The sequence below is a fragment of the Asterias amurensis genome, chromosome 15, assembly GCF_032118995.1.
Source record: "Asterias amurensis chromosome 15, ASM3211899v1".
NCBI lineage: Eukaryota > Metazoa > Echinodermata > Asteroidea > Forcipulatida > Asteriidae > Asterias > Asterias amurensis.
The window spans coordinates 49,631-68,386 of record NC_092662.1 but is presented as its reverse complement, the minus strand read 5'-3'; the positions used below and the strand labels follow the sequence as shown (position 1 = coordinate 68,386).

General features: G+C 39.1%; 2 protein-coding genes across 4 annotated transcripts in view; one reads left to right on the top strand and one right to left on the bottom strand.

Annotated features, from left to right (window-relative positions):
• Nucleotides 1-18,756, bottom strand: part of LOC139948077 (cation channel sperm-associated auxiliary subunit beta-like) — an 81,780-nt gene that overhangs the window by 48,891 nt on the left and 14,133 nt on the right. The gene's annotated exons all lie outside the window — the stretch shown is intronic.
• LOC139948078 (microfibril-associated glycoprotein 4-like) lies at nucleotides 4,125-18,098 on the top strand. The gene is made up of 3 exons (XM_071946106.1): nucleotides 4,125-4,521; nucleotides 14,316-14,595; nucleotides 14,937-18,098. Exons 1-3 carry the CDS (start codon nucleotides 4,519-4,521, stop codon nucleotides 15,614-15,616), a joined length of 963 nt encoding a protein of 320 aa, XP_071802207.1. The 5' UTR covers nucleotides 4,125-4,518; the 3' UTR covers nucleotides 15,617-18,098.

Sequence of the window (18,756 nt, the reverse complement as noted above, 5' to 3'; positions counted from 1 at the left end):
AGATCACCACATCAAAAATGCCATTTGCAGAAAATTGATTCGATCATTCGACCACAGGGTCGGGCTGAGTTTAAATTTAATTGCCTAATATCTAGACTGCAAGAGCAATACCTCCATGTTCCTTGGGTTTCAGTTACAGTTTATCTTTTAGTGTGGAGAGACTTTTGATCCCTTGGCGGTGAAATCTTAACAGTTTCAATTGATTTCGTCTGACAAGTTTTAAGTCATGGCTTAAAGGGAGGGTACAACAGTAGTAGAGCACTTGGAGAATTGATAATACGTTATAAAACATTCTTAGAAACGACCCTCTTTGAAGTTATGAAGTTTAAGAGAAAGAGGTATTTGTTTTCAACCCAAAATTTGAATCACAGAAAGGATTTTATCTGAAAGTACAAAATGCTATGCAATAAGGGTGGTTTTCTTTCATTATTCTCTTGCAACTTTGATGACTGATTAAGCCCAAATTTGAACAGGTCTGTTGTTTAAAGCATGAAAAACACCAGGGCCTAATTTTATAGAGTTGCTTAAGAGGAAAATATTTCTTAACGATTGTCTGCTATTTTTTTTATATATTTATATTTTTTTTTTTGGGGGGGAGGGGGGGCTGAGCTATTTTTATGCAGCTTTATAAAACTGACCCCTTTCCTTGTTCTGCCACACTGTAGGCCTATATCAAATGGGCATCAAAATCAAAGTGACACACAGGCACTGAGGCTAGACCTGGTGAAAAAAAAAGTTTAGTTCATAACATTTTACCTAGGCCTACATGTTTGAACTTGTGTTTTTACAATCCAAGGTATGTTGTTTATCATATCAATGTTTTTATTACTGGTAAAATGTTGAGTAGCCAAACCGTTCACCTACTTGAAGGAAAGATGGACAAACAAGTTTTCACACTTTCAGGATATGTGAATCACGACCAATGCCCCCACCCACACTTTTTTATTGCTATTTTGCAAATATTAATTTATCGGTACACATGTAATTTAGCACTTTCAAAATAATTTACGAGGGGGGCCTCATTACAGAGTTTACGAGCGCTTTTACAGCGAGTGTCACCTCACTGGTTTCCTGTGGATGGCTGGAATATTTCAGCCGAGTCTGGGACATTTCTGCCGCTACTCTAGAATGATTGGAGTGTCCGCCGGTTTATGCAACAACTAAAGGAATCATACATGAGTAGGTTATTTTGCTTCTATGAGTATGACTAACCCACTGGACAGCAACGTGTGCCATGATGGACAATCTAGGTTCGGACAGTGGGGGATTTTTAAACACCTCTACAGTTGACAGGATGACTCCTTTTTGTCAGTTAAATTAAGTATTAAGAATGCTTAGGAATCAATTAAATGGACTTGCTTTCGTTGCTTTCAGTAAGTGCCATTTAAAGAGGAGTAAACTTTCCCTGACAGAAGGGGAAACAAAAAATAAATCCACATTTCTCAGACATTTTAGTTCACCATAAATAGTAGATATTGCCAAACAGTAGCTAAAACAGCCTGTTTATGGAATGTGTTAATTCTCTCCAAGTAATCGAATGAAATACACAAACAGTTATCAAATAAAGCTGAGACAGCACAAATTGTTAAATTGTTAAATTAATTTAAATCTCACAAACATTACCAGCTTTGTGTTATTACATTATTCTGTTCTCTTAAGAACAATCCTCTACACTGTTACAATAAAACTGTGTGGTTGTGTGTAAGTCCACATAGTCCTAAAATGGTGTGGACCTTTGGTCCACACTTCATATTGTTTTATGTCTTGTGTTGCGCATAGAGGCTCCTGCACTATCGCTATATAATTGTGCTACACCCAACAACTGCCATTGTTCTTCTATTATCCCTTTTTGAATATACATGTGTATTCTCTGTGGGGTACCACTATAAACTATAACCTTGTGGGTAGCATTGTTTAACCATTGTTACCAAAAGTACCCCATAAGTTGGTGTGTGTAACGGCACCCACACTGCAAACAAATTCTACCTGAAAAGTAGATGATTGAAGCATCTGTATTGTGTCTATGCTCAACTACCCCCACCACTGCCTCTTACTGCTAGAGACCATGGCTGACCCTGAGGTCCGTCATACAGAAGTCCTGATTGTTACTAAGGAAATCTTGATTGATTGTAGGAAAGCTCAACAATCTGAAGGTTTTCTTTTTTTTAGGGGGAGAGAGATTTGACATCCGACATTGTACTGTGAATAAATTAGAGGAAAACTAAGAGTGTTTTTGCTGACCAATTTTATTGGTTTCAGCTTTGTTCAAAATACCTTTTGGAATTTATAAGGGGTTTTGGATTGTATTAGTTTGCTTTGGACAGTAAACCGATGGGGGAGAAGGTGATCTGACATCTGAGAAAAAGGCACGGTGTTGTAAACACAACGAAGGAGAAGGAAGACTGTTCATGCTAACCAACTTTTTTGGTCTCAGCTTTGTTCTATAAATACGTTTAGGACAAGGGAATTTGGATTGTTTCAGCTTTGGTCTGGACAGTAAATCGAGGAGGAAAGTAAAGTAAAGTCACACTGATTTATCACTATTAGCACACACGTTTGTTGATTTCATGTCTCTATAGGCCCCCTCTGACCTCCCCCTGTTAGATTGCCTCTTGATTGATGGCAGGGTTCCTAGTGAAATACACCTGTTTATAGCAGGAATGGATAGAAAATGGCCAGGCTTTTCAAACCAGAACCATCTGAGTTTTTTTTATATTCAGATATCCTGGATGGAGGGGTTTGAAGAAAAGAAACAGGGACTTCTGGAAACAATGAGGAGAATCATCAAGGCCAAGTTTCATAGAGCTGCTTCAGCAGAATACACTTCTTAAAAGTTTTGGCTGAGCAAATAATGGCAGGATACCAATTATAGATTGTACAATATTAAGAATATTATTTGGTCTCGAGCAGTGTTGGTTGTGAAAAGACACCATGTTTTGTGTAAAATCTCTTATGATTATGGTTCTGAGAAAAACCGATCAATTGTTCCCAGAACCAACCCTTCTAAAAAGAGATTTACACATGGTACTTCCGCAAACCTCACCTAATACTGCCACTATGCAAAGTTGCAGGGCTCGTAGGAAATAAAGTGAGCTTTGAGTACGCCCCTACTCCATGCTTTGTTTGTTCCCCCTTTTTACAGACCATATAACTTTTGTTTACAAACAGACTGACCTTGTTAATTCAAGGGCATTTCCTCGCAGGCAAGACACCATATACTGGTCATATGGAACATTTCACATTTTATGTAGTAATTTCCTCATAAACCCAGGAGTTTTAGAAAGGACAGCTCACAAGTTCTGCAATGTGCCGTCCTACTTAAAATCAAAACGTTATAACAATCAGACAGTGTGGTTTAATTGGGGCTTCTAGTATTAAGCTCATCAGTTGGTTTACACCAGCAATTTAAACAGAAGGTCACATGATGCTTGCCCCCAAATAGTTCAAAAATATAGTTACATAAGATCTCATCATTGTGTCATAAACCTGGCACAACAACACATGAGTTTACACACAATAAACTCATTTTGACTTGATGCCAAAAAAGCACCCTGGGTGTATTTCAATGAGAAGGGGGAAGTAATTTGCACGCAATGATGTAGGGGTATACAACTTTAGAAAAAAATATATTTCTGTTACAAGCACTGAGCATAGAGCGAACTGAGTTGGGCTTTAACCATTAATGTTTTCATGTACATCATCCCCTTGTAATACTGACAGTAATAGTGCATTCAATAACAATCTACAGATAAAACTGTCCACCTCTTCTCCAACAACTGTATTGATGTACATGTTGTTCACACCACAAATCCATCAGGCCCCTTATTACCATCAAACATACATGTACAGAGTACTTGTACAGTACATAAGTACAGCATTACTGCTGTACTCATGGGCAGATTAGCCATGCATGACATGACAAGAGCTGAGTCAATCCTCACCTCTTAATTGGCTCAGAGTTGTCACAGGAAGGGCCTTTGCTGACCAATAGGAATCCACTAGTGACTTAGGGGGTGTGGCTCTGCATAGAGCATGTGCTGGTCATCCCATCATTGCTTCTATACACACATTGATAGGGTTTGTCTATTACTACAAGTATAATTGCCATTGGTTTGGTACAAGGGTTGATAACTTCAGAGTTTAACAAGACATAGAAAGAAGCTTCACATGAAATACAAACTAGAATTGGATTAAATGTGCAGAGCGGATGGTCCTCACTTGGACACAAACAGTCACCAGCTAAGGATCTACCCCAAAGGGGAACCTTTTACTCAGGCAAATTGGCCCTCTCTGGGTATAGCTTTCATCTAAGTCACCAAGCTGCCCTGACAAATTGGAGTTACATCGTGCATGGTACTCCTTGCTTGAATGAGTACATGACTGTGACACGTGAATGAGCATTGATTACAATAAACACAAACAGTTGTATTTGATCCAACTCTTTCAAGTTGAATTATTGAGAAGGAGAACTTGTGTCGCTGACTACTTTGGGAGGGGAAACAGTTGGAAATAACAAACATGGTAAGTTGCATTTCAGTATTTTAAATGGATGTACTTTTTTGGGAAAAATTATTTTTCCCTTCAGCAAAATGAAAATCTGTCTCAAAAGAAATCACCAACTGGCTCTTGGAATTGAAATCCATAAATAGAGCATTTCCACTCTGAAAAGAAACGAAACGTGGTAGCATTTTTGAGATATTTCTGAAAATCTGGCTGGATCGATTATGTCCTCGCAGGAAAAGTATCAAGATCCGTTATCTGGAAAACACAATATAAGTAAACATTACTGATGTGTCTGTAACACTTTCCAGATTCTCATTTTGGGGGATAAAATGTGATTTTCTGTAACAACAGTACTTCAAAGTGAAAAGTTTCTGAAAATGCTTCACATGTACTGTCTAAAGCTGTTGTATTTCAAGTAGGTTTTGTGTTGCCATTAACTTTCAGATTCATTACCAAAAGCAGGCCTCCAAATAACCCTTGCACCTACAGCAATTGTCGTGGTGCCCTGTGCTTTTTTTTGCGGTTGTGCCCTTTGTGAGGTTCCAATACAAATTTAAATGTTCCTTTAGAAGAGCCCCTTACCAAAGGAAAATTGCTGTGCCCCTTCAAGTAAGGCCTGCAAACATACACAGACCTTTCAAGTAACCATTGATAACTTGACAATGTTTGCTAATTTCCACAATGTTAACAAGTTTACACTAACACATCAGCACCTGTTGGACTTATCCTCAAAACCAAAAATGAACAGAGATTACACCTCCAGAGGTTTTTACGAAGGAAAACAAACCAGTTGACACCAGCCTGTCCTGCTGTGTTCACAAGAACAGGGTCATGGGTGCAGATCCTGCTGTGGCACCCACGTCCAATCTGCGGGTCATCATGAAAACTCACAATCACTCTCAACGTTGGTTATGTTGTTTTTTATGAGTTCAAGACAATCCAAAATGTATTCAGTAGACGAGTAGGTAGCTCATATGATCCACTGGTGATTAAACTTTGGATTCCACTTTGATGTGTGTTTATTCAGATTGGAAGAATCCTAATTTATTTAAGCGTTTTGTACGTATTACACGCTGGCAGATTACTTGGTATCCAGCTTTGTAATTTGATGAGAATGAATGAAGTTACAATTTCCATACAATAAACTTTGATAGACAGATGTAATGTTTGCATCACAGGTGTGCTGTATTTGGTATTGCTGACCATGCACTAAGAGCAAATCTAATCCATGGTACTCAAGTTTACATTCAACAGGAATTTTAACTATGTGTACAATCACACAGCCAAAGCACCATGGCAATTGGGGTTAATTGGAGGCCAGCAACTAGTTAATGGTTAAAACAAATATATTTAAAACATTTCAATTTTAACATTAAAAATGGTCACAAAAGCCAAAACCAGACAAAGCTTTTTTCACAAGTGTGTTTTTCTTTTAAAAAGTCACAGTTAGGTCCATAACACAGTTCCAAAGAATGTTCAAAATAAAAGCGCAGGACGCATCATCAGTTTAGAAATAACTTTGTGGGAAGTCCTTAATCTACTCCAAAATTCACCTGTAAACATACCTAAGTACTTTTGATTTCTTGCTGCACTTATTGTAATAGGAAGCAAACTTTTAACAGGGTTTAAATATAGTACTTCCGACAAACCTTGTAGACCATCTCTCTCTACGTTGTCGGGGGTAAGGGGTCCACGAGACACTTTTTTGGGGTCTGGTTTTAGAGAAAGTAGGGGGTAAGGGTACATCTCTGGGTGCGACTATTGAGGTTATTAGACTGGGGCCAGTGGGATTAGGTTCCATGGCACCAGTGGTTGGTTACAGGAGCAGGTGAGGCTGATGGCAATTACCAACCCCCTTGCTTTACCTGCTGAACAGGTATAAGGGGAAAGGGAAGTTATTATTTAAGATTACCCTCCCTCCTGCCCTACTAGGGGTTCATGAATTACTGAATAATTTAAAGGGCGACAATGTGCAGCAATTTTTAAATTCCAAATCATGTGAGGTTATCAGTCAGAACTGAAACTCATAAAAATTTGTTTGTGAACAATGGGAGACTTTTCAGATGATAACAGGTGTCTTACTCACCACAGCATAAAGTCTTGCTTACCCTCGTAGCACAGAGAATTTCCTTAGCAATTTTTTGCTTAGCAAAGAAATTTGCTGTAATCTAGCCTAATAAAATAGCAGAATTAATAAAGTTGTTGAGCAGCGTTTCAAGACAAAACACAAAGCAAGTGAGAAACTGAGGAATTCCTACAGACAGTTACAAGTAAATACCAAGTCTTGTTATGTGTAAACGTTGATGCAAGGAGGCAATATCATCCTGATGAAGGATAGTCCGTCACCGTAACCAGGGTGTTCATACATCCTGGGAGGATCGGACATTTAACATGCTTTGAATCAGTCAACATCAAACGCCAAGAATCTACAAAAACAATGGCCAAGTTTGATGATCAAATTTATCAACTCCCATGTGAGGGATTCCAACATCAAAAAGTTTTGATGTTGGGGAATCTTTTGGGGAAACTGAACCTAATCTGTTCCGAAACCCCTTTAGATGCGAGGCATGATATAGGATCGGGGTATCTGGCCAGAAAAAAAAGCCCTGTGGCCAACTGCGTCAGAAGTTGCTTCCATACTTAATCTCTACTAATGGACCGGCTTAAGGATCTGTGAGGGAAATGGGAAGCTCAAAACACTTGATAGATACAGGAAAAAGTGGCTTGAAAACCTGGCTTAGTCCCTAATAGAATAGGAACTCCCAATTATTTTCCTTCAGCGTGGTTTAGCCACAAGACCAAGGTTTTTAAGAGTGCATAGAGGTGTGCTTGTAATTTAGTCAAGTTTTTGTCCATATAGACGATGTGACCTATGTTTACATTCAAACCGCCCTCTGTTGACAAAACACTATATACGTCATGTTTCACCGGACAAACAGTTGCGTAGTCATAGTAAGATTGCGTACACTTTCTAGCTGGCTGCCAAAACACAAAGGCTTTGCCCGGCGGTATGCGCGCGAACCATGTTATGGTTTTTGTGTGACGTCAGAGGTCACATCGTCTGTAGGCCCTAATGAACCAATCTGCTTCATTAATACATGTATATTGGAATCATGTACAACACATCACTCCACCATACGGTAGGTGGCTCACTGTTTTTTCTATCCTCTTTCTTTCTGTAGTTTTATCAAACTGTATTTTCCAATCATTTGTTATTCGGGTCTTCTCTTATAGAGGTTGAAAGAAAATTATTGTAGGTATCCTGTAGTATAAGTGTTGAAACTGGTGGATTGGAATTCTTATTCTAATTCTATCTGTACTCTCTGCCAACTAATGGGGTAGCAACTGTCTGTTCACTGTGATGTCTTGGGTAGCCACTATTCACGACACTAGTCTTGGTTCAAAGACCATGATGTTTGTGCATGGACACACAATCAATGTTCAGCTCATCGGAGGCTGTACATGTTTTACTGAATAAACAGAGAGGACACTTTGTAATTTTGTTTCAGTCAGATCCGGATGTTGGTAGCGCCCTCTATTTTTGTTCATTACAAATGTACAGTGACAAAATTGTTAACAGTGGTATGGTTGAAACAATGGTGCATGCGCAAACAACATGGTCTCGGAACCAAGACTAACACAACGTAAGCATTTTGCGCTGTCCTGCTATGGGACATGATACAGCAATGGGATATTTACGTGTTGGACTTTACTAACCATACTTATGGTTGTGGTTGGTCAAGTCATGCACAATGGGCAGAGCCTAATATAGATGGGTGAATTCCTAACACAAATGAATATTTCAGATAATTGATAATGCATTATACACTTGGCATAACAGAATGAGTCAATAAAAAGTACAAGTAAATACAACAATTCATTCTGTTGGCAACATAACTCTGCCAGCTTCAGCATAAACAACAGCAGATGTGTTTTGAAAAGACAAAACTATAGACACATAAACAAGTTGCGATCAAAAGCACTTTGCGAAGATAAGGATTTAAGTGTTAGAATGATGCATCCTCTCTTAATCCTGTGTCCTTGTAAACACGCAAGCATTGTTTTTCCCGCATTAAAACAATTTCTCCTTTGCGACGATCAATCGGTTAACGTCATACACAATCTGGCCAAAACTGGTAAGAGAGTGTTCAGTTGGGAGCGGTGGGGTGGAGGGGAAGGGGGAGGGGAGAGTAACAAAGTACACTGGCTCTGAACACTGGGGAAGTCTACAAGCATGTACATCGTACATCCGTACAGAATCAAAGGCTAAGCTCTCCAAAGATAGGATCACTTATAGTCAAGCTTAAATCAACCAGCATTACAAACCGGGATCCTTGATTTCTACAAACAGTTCCCTCTGACGTTGACGATTGCGTAACCTCCCTCGGATTCCTTTCATTACACAGAAAAGGCAATAACAATTCCATAACGAGCTGGGAAGGCATGGGCAGGAAGGGCTTATCAAAACCAATTTGGGTTTAAATTTAGATTTAATTGGACAGACGGGATAAAGGGCCTTCTCGCAATTAATTTTCCATTTAGTTTATTTAGAGGGAAGAACTTAATGTAATTGGCAAAGTGCATGAAACCCCTTACTGACTTATTTATTTCATGATTAATAGTAGGTAGTGATTAGTAACAAGTTAACAAGCTTACTGACTGATACAATCCGGAATAATTGCAGGACTGTTTTAAAGCACACGTGTCACATCTTAGTAATGGTAATGGTAATGTCATAAGACCATTATATCCATACATGATTTGACCCAACAAATGACATGAGAAACCTGTGAAAGTTAAGGCAAAATCGGTCATTGGTGTCACAAGTGGCAACTTGACCAATGATTATGTTTGTGGCTTGGGGAGGTGGGTAAAAGCATTTGTTAAGACCATTTTCTCCCTCCATGCTTAGACCAGGGTAGGAACATGAGAAACCAGCTGTGTGGGGGGGGGGGGGCTGCTAAACCATGATGAACAGGACTTCAATCTAGTGGGTAACATCAGGATGGATGAATTATGGTTTGTGGTTAGCTAAAAGATGTGAATGTAGCAAAAAAGTTGCAGTAAAGTTTAACTTGTTAAACCAGAGTTTGTGTGAAACCAAAGTTATAGTGGCAAGACATGGGGTTAATGTTACATAATGTTGTCATCACCTCTATCTATTCCCACTGCTCCCTCATTTGTTCCCATATCAGCCCAAAGATTAGCTGTTAACTATAGCTTCCTGCAGCCTAATCCCAGCTGGGATTAACACATTGGGGTAACTCATACATGCCTTGCGAACAGGTTTGATGTCCGTCTTAGATTATGCAGGGATGATACAGCAAGATTATTGCGCCTGCTAAATGGTCATTTTTGTCCACTGGTCATTGTTGGTCATTGTAGGAGATCGGAATCTAATCAGGAAAAGACCATGGACACAGGACTCTATCAATTCTGAGTCATCGTTATTCAGTTGATTTAGAGTACACACTCTGCAGTTAATCCAACTTGAATGACAGCACAACTGGTGGCACTCGATCAATGAAAATGACTTTTGAAAACCTCTTCTTCAAAAGGATTATTGCTTCTTGGCAAGTTATCTGTGTCAAAGTTAGACAGCTTGGCATAATAAACAAACCTACATGGAGTATGTCATAATATAATTTGTTTTTACTCTTACACCAATGTGTTTTAAGCACTGTACACTCCGTACTTTTTAGAGTTCTGTGCTTGCGTTTGAATGTAAGCATGCAGCTACAGACAAACATGCACAAATGGTGGTACACACAAAGAATCTTGTTTTTTAAATGAAAAACTAAAGGAAATTGAAAACCATCTCAAATACAATGGATTGCAGAGCATCTCAACTAAACCTCAGCAATCTCTTGTGAAAACAAAACAAATTGTGGGTGAAATCTTGAGACTTGACAGGTACGACCACTACTCTGTCATACATGTATCAGGAAAGCACAACAATACAACTACTAGGCATGCAATTTCATCTTTGAAAGGACAAGGCCTTTTTCATTTTGCAAAGGGCACTTCCATTGGAAAATCTTAAGATGGGGAAATATTGCCTTCGCTGGGAAACTTTTGAAGGGGCACCAAGGCCAAGACCAGGGCAACAGTGCGGTGGTTTCTGTTTAATTCCAGGCCTGAACTATGGCATGATGAATCTCAAATGAACTCAAGTTCAGCCTTCTGTTCATCTGTCCTACAAGATTCACTCAATCAATCTTAGGACACCCACAGGTCCCAGTGATCCATTTACAGCATGCTCTAGACACTCTGGTAGTGATGTACAAGCTGTCGAGCTTAATGATACCCTCCAGATAACTCTGAGCAATGCTGTGTTAATGGATCCTCACCAGGTTCTTGAAGCCCATTTCTGATCTATCATTACCTCCCCTCTCAAGCTCTTGTGGTTGAGTCAATGTCAAGTGTGTAATTTAACAGCTGGGTTGCATAGGCAGCTTATTGGTTTGTATGACAGGGTGAGGATGGTGAACTTAAAACGGAATTACTTCTTGGGGTAAGGGGGGGGGGGGGGGGTGTCAATGTGTGCTGGGGAATCATGTTGGAATCCTTTGTTATGTGAAATTTGTCTCTGGGCCTCCGTCTGAAGAAACGTGAAATGTTGGGCAGGGTGGGTCATAGACTGAGTTCAAAGTTTGTGATCGTAGTTTTAAATTTGAGATTTTCCAGACCTGAAGGATGCTTAAAAAAAAGACACTTTACTCAAGACAACATATACTACAAAAAGAAAGAAACCTTCTTAATGAATCCCCTTCAAGAGGGAATTTCATTCCTGAGATGAAAAACCCCCAGACTGGTCTGAAAGGAACCATGAAGGACCTCGGTGGGGAGTACCCTCTTCAAAATAACAATCAAACATTCCCCAAGAAAAATCTGTTATGGAAAATTTTAACAGATAAACACAAAGAGTGGACATTGAAAGAAAACAAATCATGGATACAAGTGGGACCTTGGAAATACAGCTGTTGAAAAATTTGTTTAGGTTACAAGAAATTCCCTCTTGGTGGCTAGTAATTGAAAAAGAGTTTTTTGAAGGAAAAGAAAAGTAGACCTTGGAAATAAAGTACCCATACCAAAAGATGTTAAGCTTTTGTGTACTTAAAGATTATGTATTGTAATCACTCTCTTAAAATTAATTGCAATTCAAACTTTTGGTGAGAAGCCTACAGCAGCGTTTTGAAGAAGAAACCAGGGAAGCCAGACAGAAATCCCAGGGCTAGTACCATTCTTGAGATGGATGTTTTCTTAAGGCTTAACAGTCACAAGGATTGTGAAAGTTGCAGACATCATGTGAACATCCCTTGTCACAATTGACAAAGGATTTGAAGCAGACAGGAGCCATATCTGCTCCAGGCTCAGACAGTTCAATTATCTTCATTTATTACAAGCCTCCTTGATAGGGATGAGGTTGTCATCTGGACTAGATCTTCAAGAAGTTGGGGAGGGGGGGGGGGCGGACAATGATAAAAGTCCAAGTGGGTCTGTTCCCAATTTTAGAAATCGTCAAAATCTTCACTGGATGGGATAACAAGAATAATATTTTGGTTTTGGCATTCCACTGAATGTGTGTGGAGCAAATGTTTATTTAGTGTTTTGGACTCAAAATCGATATGCTCTTGGGATGGATTGGAACCCACAACCCTTGTATCTAGACATAAGACCACCGCTAGAATGTGCCCTGTGACTAGAGGTATTGGAATTATATCTCAAACATTAAGTGTCAACGAGACACATTTGTTTAGTAAGAAAGACTTAGAAAATCTCAAAAGACGTGCATTTTAGATTTTAAACGCTTTAAAAAAGGGTCAACTCACTGACTAGGCATTCTTAATGCAGAGATAATGAATCGGCACTTTGGTTAGTTATTGTTTGTTGATATTATCTCCATGACTTTTTTAATTAAAGAGGAGGATATGAGTGTGAGTCCACACCCAAGTATTATTTCTGCCCACTTCCCACGGTTTCTTTGATGAGTACACAAGGGCAGAGCTAAGGCCAAGTAAAAATAAAAACATATTGGGCGTCCAACGGCTTTCTTTTTAGAGGTCACCGCCTACCTTTTTTTAAATAACAATTTTTGATAAATAGCCAACAAAGTCACATTCCTTAGGGATAGACCTTGTTTCATTTCAGTATCCCTTGGTCAAACTTTCTTAATTTTGGTACAGAATGCCCCAAGTTTTCCTCCAAGAAAAGTAACCCCATCGATCATTTAACGCAGCGAAGGCAATATTTCCCCATTGGTAAGAGAACAAATTCTGAATCAGTAGAAGCCATGGAAGGGTCAAACTCCACCCCAAACCTTCTCTCTGTCTCTCAACCGCCCCCCCCCCCCCTCCATCAACCACTCCATCACCTTCTCTTACCAGTTCACACACAACTTGACCAAGAAGACCCCCGCTCCGGGGCATGGGGGGCCTAGGGGTCAGCTCGGGCGTTACCCATCCCTCATCCCCACAGACACCTGTTGTTAGACAGCGCGGTGACAGGGGATAGTCATACCGCCTTCGGGGGGCAGGTGACCAAGAATTAATTGTCCCTTCCTGATTAAGCAGAGCCCTCTTCCTCTTGCAATTTCTTCATAGCTTTTCCAGGTGATCAAGTTCAATAAAAATGCAGGATTAGCTCTGTGGGTACCTTCGATATACAACGGGGCTTGTGATTTAAAATAACAAGGTAAAACCCGGATGTATGGACTTACTTGTTTTAATAACATGATACAATACAGCTGATGCTGGTTATCTTGATCAGATTTAGGACAATGATGATGCAGTTCTCCCTTAGAAGGGCATGTATACCTGTGGTAATCAATGTTTTAAAAAATGGCAATAAATCTATTGCTTAGAAGCCTATAGCAGCTTTCAATACTATATCATTTTGAAATTTACATCTCAAAAGCTATCATTTAGCTTAAAAATAATACATGGATCCCCAGGGTCCAACACTCTAGTCTTTTCTTCCAGGCTATATAGTTCCCATCCATTTTGGTCGCCATACAAGTCCCCAATGTAGCTAAAAGGCTTATGGTTTACCTGTAGGGTTTTTTAAAGGATAAGTTATCCAGCTGGTGTTAGTTGTGAAGAGGCTGATAATCCTATGGAAACTGTTATAGTTCCAGAAGTTTCATGGTTGATAAGAGGCAAGCTGTCTGAGGGACAGCCGGATACCATCAGATAAAATGACAACTCCACAAGACTGCAGGGCTTGTAGCTCAAAACTCTTACTAACCAAGAAAATGTTTTACGAGGATAAAAATGAAAAAAGGATTTAACTAAAATACTCAGAGTTGAAAGATATTATCTGAACATAACTTGATTATGAGGTAAGATATTTATTATTCAATCAAACAAGATCGTTGGACTTGTCCAGTCAAAAGTTTACTGGCCTAATGATGCTAAAAAGCACTGGCCTTGGGCTTCGAAATAACCTACTTGTACGACACCCACAGTAATTGCTGTGATGCCCTGCGCTTTTGCTGTGGTGCCCTTCGCAAAGTTCTAATATTATTTTGTATTTCCCTCATAGAAGTGCTCCTAACCAGAGGAAAATTGATGTGCCCCTCAATAGCAAAAGATAAGGCCTGGAAGTTACTTAAAATTGATGTGCCCCATCAATAGCAAAAGATAAGGCCTGGAAGTTACTTAAAATTGATGTGCCCCATCAATAGCAAAAGATAAGGCCTGGAAGTTACTTAAAATTGATGTGCCCATCAATAGCAAAAGATAAGGCCTGGAAGTTTCTTTTATGGATGCAAAAGTATTTTAAAACTCTTAATATTTTTGTTTCTGTTCCAGACTTCACACGAAACCCCACACTTGTTCTGCCAAATCTTCATGGTCCTTCTGGCTACATGGTTATGCATAGCGCCCTCAACAGCCAAGCCAGCAGGCAGGCGGAGGAGTCAAGACATTGAGAACCAGATCCAATCGGATACAGGGAGTCTGGTGTATCAGCTGATGGAGAAGATGCAGGGATTAACAGATGAGGTCAAGGAGTTGAAAGAGAGACAGGAGAAGCTGATGACGAGGGAGTACGGACCTTCAGCGATATCAGACAGGCATGTCACAAAGATCGGTAAGAATGAGTTTGAAAAAAATTTGTTTAGCAGTTAAGAGCACCGAAATCAAGCTCTGGTGTTTCTGATCAGCAGAGTGTTGAATCGAGACACTTCGGATGGGGCATAAAGCCAATTGTCCCGTGTGGTGTGTAACGCACATAAAAGAACACAGTGCACTTATCAAAAAGAGAAGGGGCTCGCTCCGGTGTTCCCGGTTAATTGATTGGCTGAATATTCCATTGCGCCACAGCACCTTGTAAACCATTGCATGGTGCTATTTTTAAAAGGAGAAGGTCTCTCTTCACTGCACCTTGATAAACTACAAAGTTAGTAATTGGTTTTCTTTTGATTCTTTCAGATGGGGCAGCTCCTCTGGACTGTCAAGAGGCCAAATCACGGACACCATCAGCAAAGAGTGGACTCTACTACATCAAACCAAGGGGTATCTTTGAGCTCATCCCAGTCTACTGTGACATGACGACAGAAGGTGGTGGATGGACACTGCTGCAACGTCGCAAGGATGGCTCTGTCGATTTCAACCAAAACTGGCATGTCTATTCTCGAGGGTTCGGCAGCCTCACCGGTGAATTCTGGTTGGGGAATGAGTTCATGCACCTGCTGACAGAGCAGTACAACTACAAACTCCGAGTGGAACTTACTGGCTGGGAGGGTCAGCAGCTATATGCTGAGTACTCAGACTTCAAAATCGAAGGCAAACGGGCCGACTTCAGGCTGCGATTGGGAGATTTCCTTGGCGGCAATGCAACCGATGCACTCAGCTACCACAACGGAAAGAGCTTCACGACCATAGACAAGGATAATGATGACAGTAGCAGTATTAACTGTGCCGTCGTTCACAATGGAGGATGGTGGTTCAAGAGCTGCGACAGGGCCAACCTTAATGGCCTCTACTACCAAGCCTCTCAGTATATGTACCAAGGAGACTGGGATGATGGTATTGAGTGGAAGGAGACCGATGGATTATTGCCGTATTACTCGTATAAAGCAACAGAAATGAAAATCAGGCGGATGGAATAAAATATGCAATATCCTCCAATTTCATCTAACAGAAGAAGAAAAAAAGACCTTGCATAAACTTGGCTGCAAAATTTTGCAAAAACCAAAATTATGGTTATGAGAGAAGAGTGTTGAAATTGTGTGGATTGTTTATCCACAGGGTGACAGAAAAGTAGGGCGAGTGCCTCTTGTCACTGTCATGCCCAGTGGCCTTTTATGGACAGTGTGTCCCTTGTGACCTTTGAGGCAGTTGTACACCCTTTTGTCATGTTTCAACTTTGAGAGGGCAAGGCCATTTTCATTTTCTAGGCTTGGTATGGTGTTATGGTTCATAGAACTTAGGGCAGGATAACACTATCAGTGGTGTGATATATTTGTACTATTTGCCCAAAGAAATTCTAAAAAGGACCAAGCCCTGTTTAATCACTTGGCAATAAAAGTGTTTCCAGAAACTAAAACATTTTCATAGAGAGTAGTTCTACTTTCTTTACCTCTGCATTACTTTGTAAAGCCCATAATTTAGCTAAAAAGGCCAATGCTTCTACATGATTTCTGACAAATTTGAACAGCCATTTTTCCGATTGTAACTGAATTAAAAGATACAACCGACATGTCAAATTTGAAAAACAGACTTGCTCTTCCTTATATTTTTGCTTACATTTAAAATGTTACAATTGTTTTCCCTCGCCTTAGATTCTGTCAATTACTTAACGGTGGATAATTATCTTTTGCTGAAGTCTATTTATTTATTATAATTTTGCTTTTTACATCTTTTTTAGATCCAGCTAAAAAAAAAAGCGATTGATTTCACTATGACATACTATTGATGTTGATTATAATACCAGTTTCAGATGTCCTTTTCTATGAAAATGTTTAAACTAATTCAAACTATTTTCATGATTTTAGTTTAAGTGTTCAGGGAGATAATTGTAAAATATATTGAACAATAATAATAAACTCCTTTCGTAACAGAAATCTGTTGTAGAGTAATATTTAAAAACAAATTGCGAGTTGTAACCATCACTATTTTATTTGCATGATTGTATTATTAACTAAAACACATCTGTTTTATATAAGACAAAACATTTCAATAATGTTTATTTCATTGTATCCTTTATTCTGTAAATATTCCCACAATATATTGCTGTAAATAGTGCATCTTTTTCATACAACATTTAATCACTGTATCAGCTGTGCTGACAAAGTAACCTAATTAGATTATTCTAATGAGTAGATGTAGATTTAGGTCACAGTTACATCATGTATGCAAATCACCTTATGAATATTTATTATTGTAACCTTTGTAGATGTGATAGTTGTGCTGTCTAATTGGGACAATTCGTCTAGTACAAGACCTTGTTGAACATTTGAATATCCTACCCTAAAGTTAATTTTTCTCCTAACCTGGAACACATTGCAAACAAGAAAGCATCATGAAAAAGTGGCTAGCATTATCCTTAGATAACTACAAGACTACTGATAATACAAAAACAAATTGCTTAGCACAGACACAGGAGCATTCTTTATAGCAGAAATGGCAGACAAAATACCATGTGATTGTTCCTCACTTGTTCCCTGCTTAACTTTGATAAGCAGAAAGACATTCTACTTCTGCTGCTGAAGCTTTAATAACGTGGTTACGATTCTTGTTTACCTAAAAACTGCGACGTGTATTTTTCTTGTTCCAACCAAGCGTTGAAATAAAAGCAGTCTTAGTAAATACCAGTAAAATCATACAAATAACTGTAAATTATTTTAGTGATAAGTCGCTTTCATTGTGAAAAGTTTTAAAAGTAAATACCAGTAAAATCATACAAATAACTGTAAATGAATGTAGTGATAAGTCGCTTTCATCATGAATAGTTTTAAAAATGAAAGTATTTATAAGTGGTCAGTCTTGTGAATAAAAAGTATTATATTCTACATGAAATCAGGTGCAAATAATGTGCTTTATTTAAGATTTTTGTTTTGTTTTCTTGCAAGCTTACAGCATGAGAAGAACTGTGTGTGATTAAACTTTATGACATATGGGACCAATTTCATAAGCACAAAAAGTAGCTAAGCGCAACAAAATTAGACTTATTAGAATATTGTCACCATGCAGCAAAAATGGCATTTCTTAAACACAATACTGTGACAGGTATAAAGCAAATTTTTGCTTAACAGAAAATTGTTTTCCGCTTCATTTTCCGCTTGAACAACTGTATGAAATTGGGGTATGGTCCTGTGAGAGAATGACTGCCTATAAGAGAGCTGTCTCTACCCTGGGGTGGGATAGGGTTGGAAATAGGGAAGGATCTCATTCAACCTCTTGTTGTGCAAATAGAGAAGAAGAACAACAACAACAACAAGTCTTAATTTATTTGTCTCGAAGAGAACTTATTCAGTCCTTCATAAGGGAATCAATGTGTGGTCGAAGAGGTTTTCAACTTGGGTTTAAACCCGCGCCAAGGCCCGAACTTGATAATTTTACTGAGACAAAGTCAAGGTTACGTATCAAGAACCAGGCCTTGGCGGGTTTAAACCACAAGTTGAAAACCGAATCAACACACTTTGATTCCCATGCATAAATACCTTTTTCGTCAAAAAACATCAACACTTTTTGGTCAAAAGGTAAAATAAAAGCAAAAATTACAATTGTTTGACAATGATTTCTTTCAACACAACACTCCTCCAGCTATGAAATGGTAAAGCCCTCGAGTAAACAACTCCTTGGAGATGCTGTGCGTGTCGAGCGTATCGCGTGATGTGGCACAACTGTTTCAGCTGTTGCTCTCGACCAATAGGAATGAAGAAACTGTCTTATAAGCACAGGTGCAAGCTCGCGTGTCACACCCTTGTTTCAACACTTTTTACTGGTCATTATCAAAGGTTTAAACATCCCCACGTGATGCGCTCTCCACCAATAGGAATGGCGAAACTGTCTGAGGTATCTATGAATAATGCTTCAACGAGACAATAAATGCACTTAACGTGGAATTTAGAAAACCAATGATCAATTTCAGATAGATAAGTTGAAGCACTTAGAAGAAGAACATCAATAACAACAAAAAAGTCTTATTTATTTGCCTCTCAGGGCACCAATTCAATCCTCCCAAAAAGTGAAGATAATACGACAAGGCAATCCATAGACAATGTATAACTTAGAAGATCATTAATGA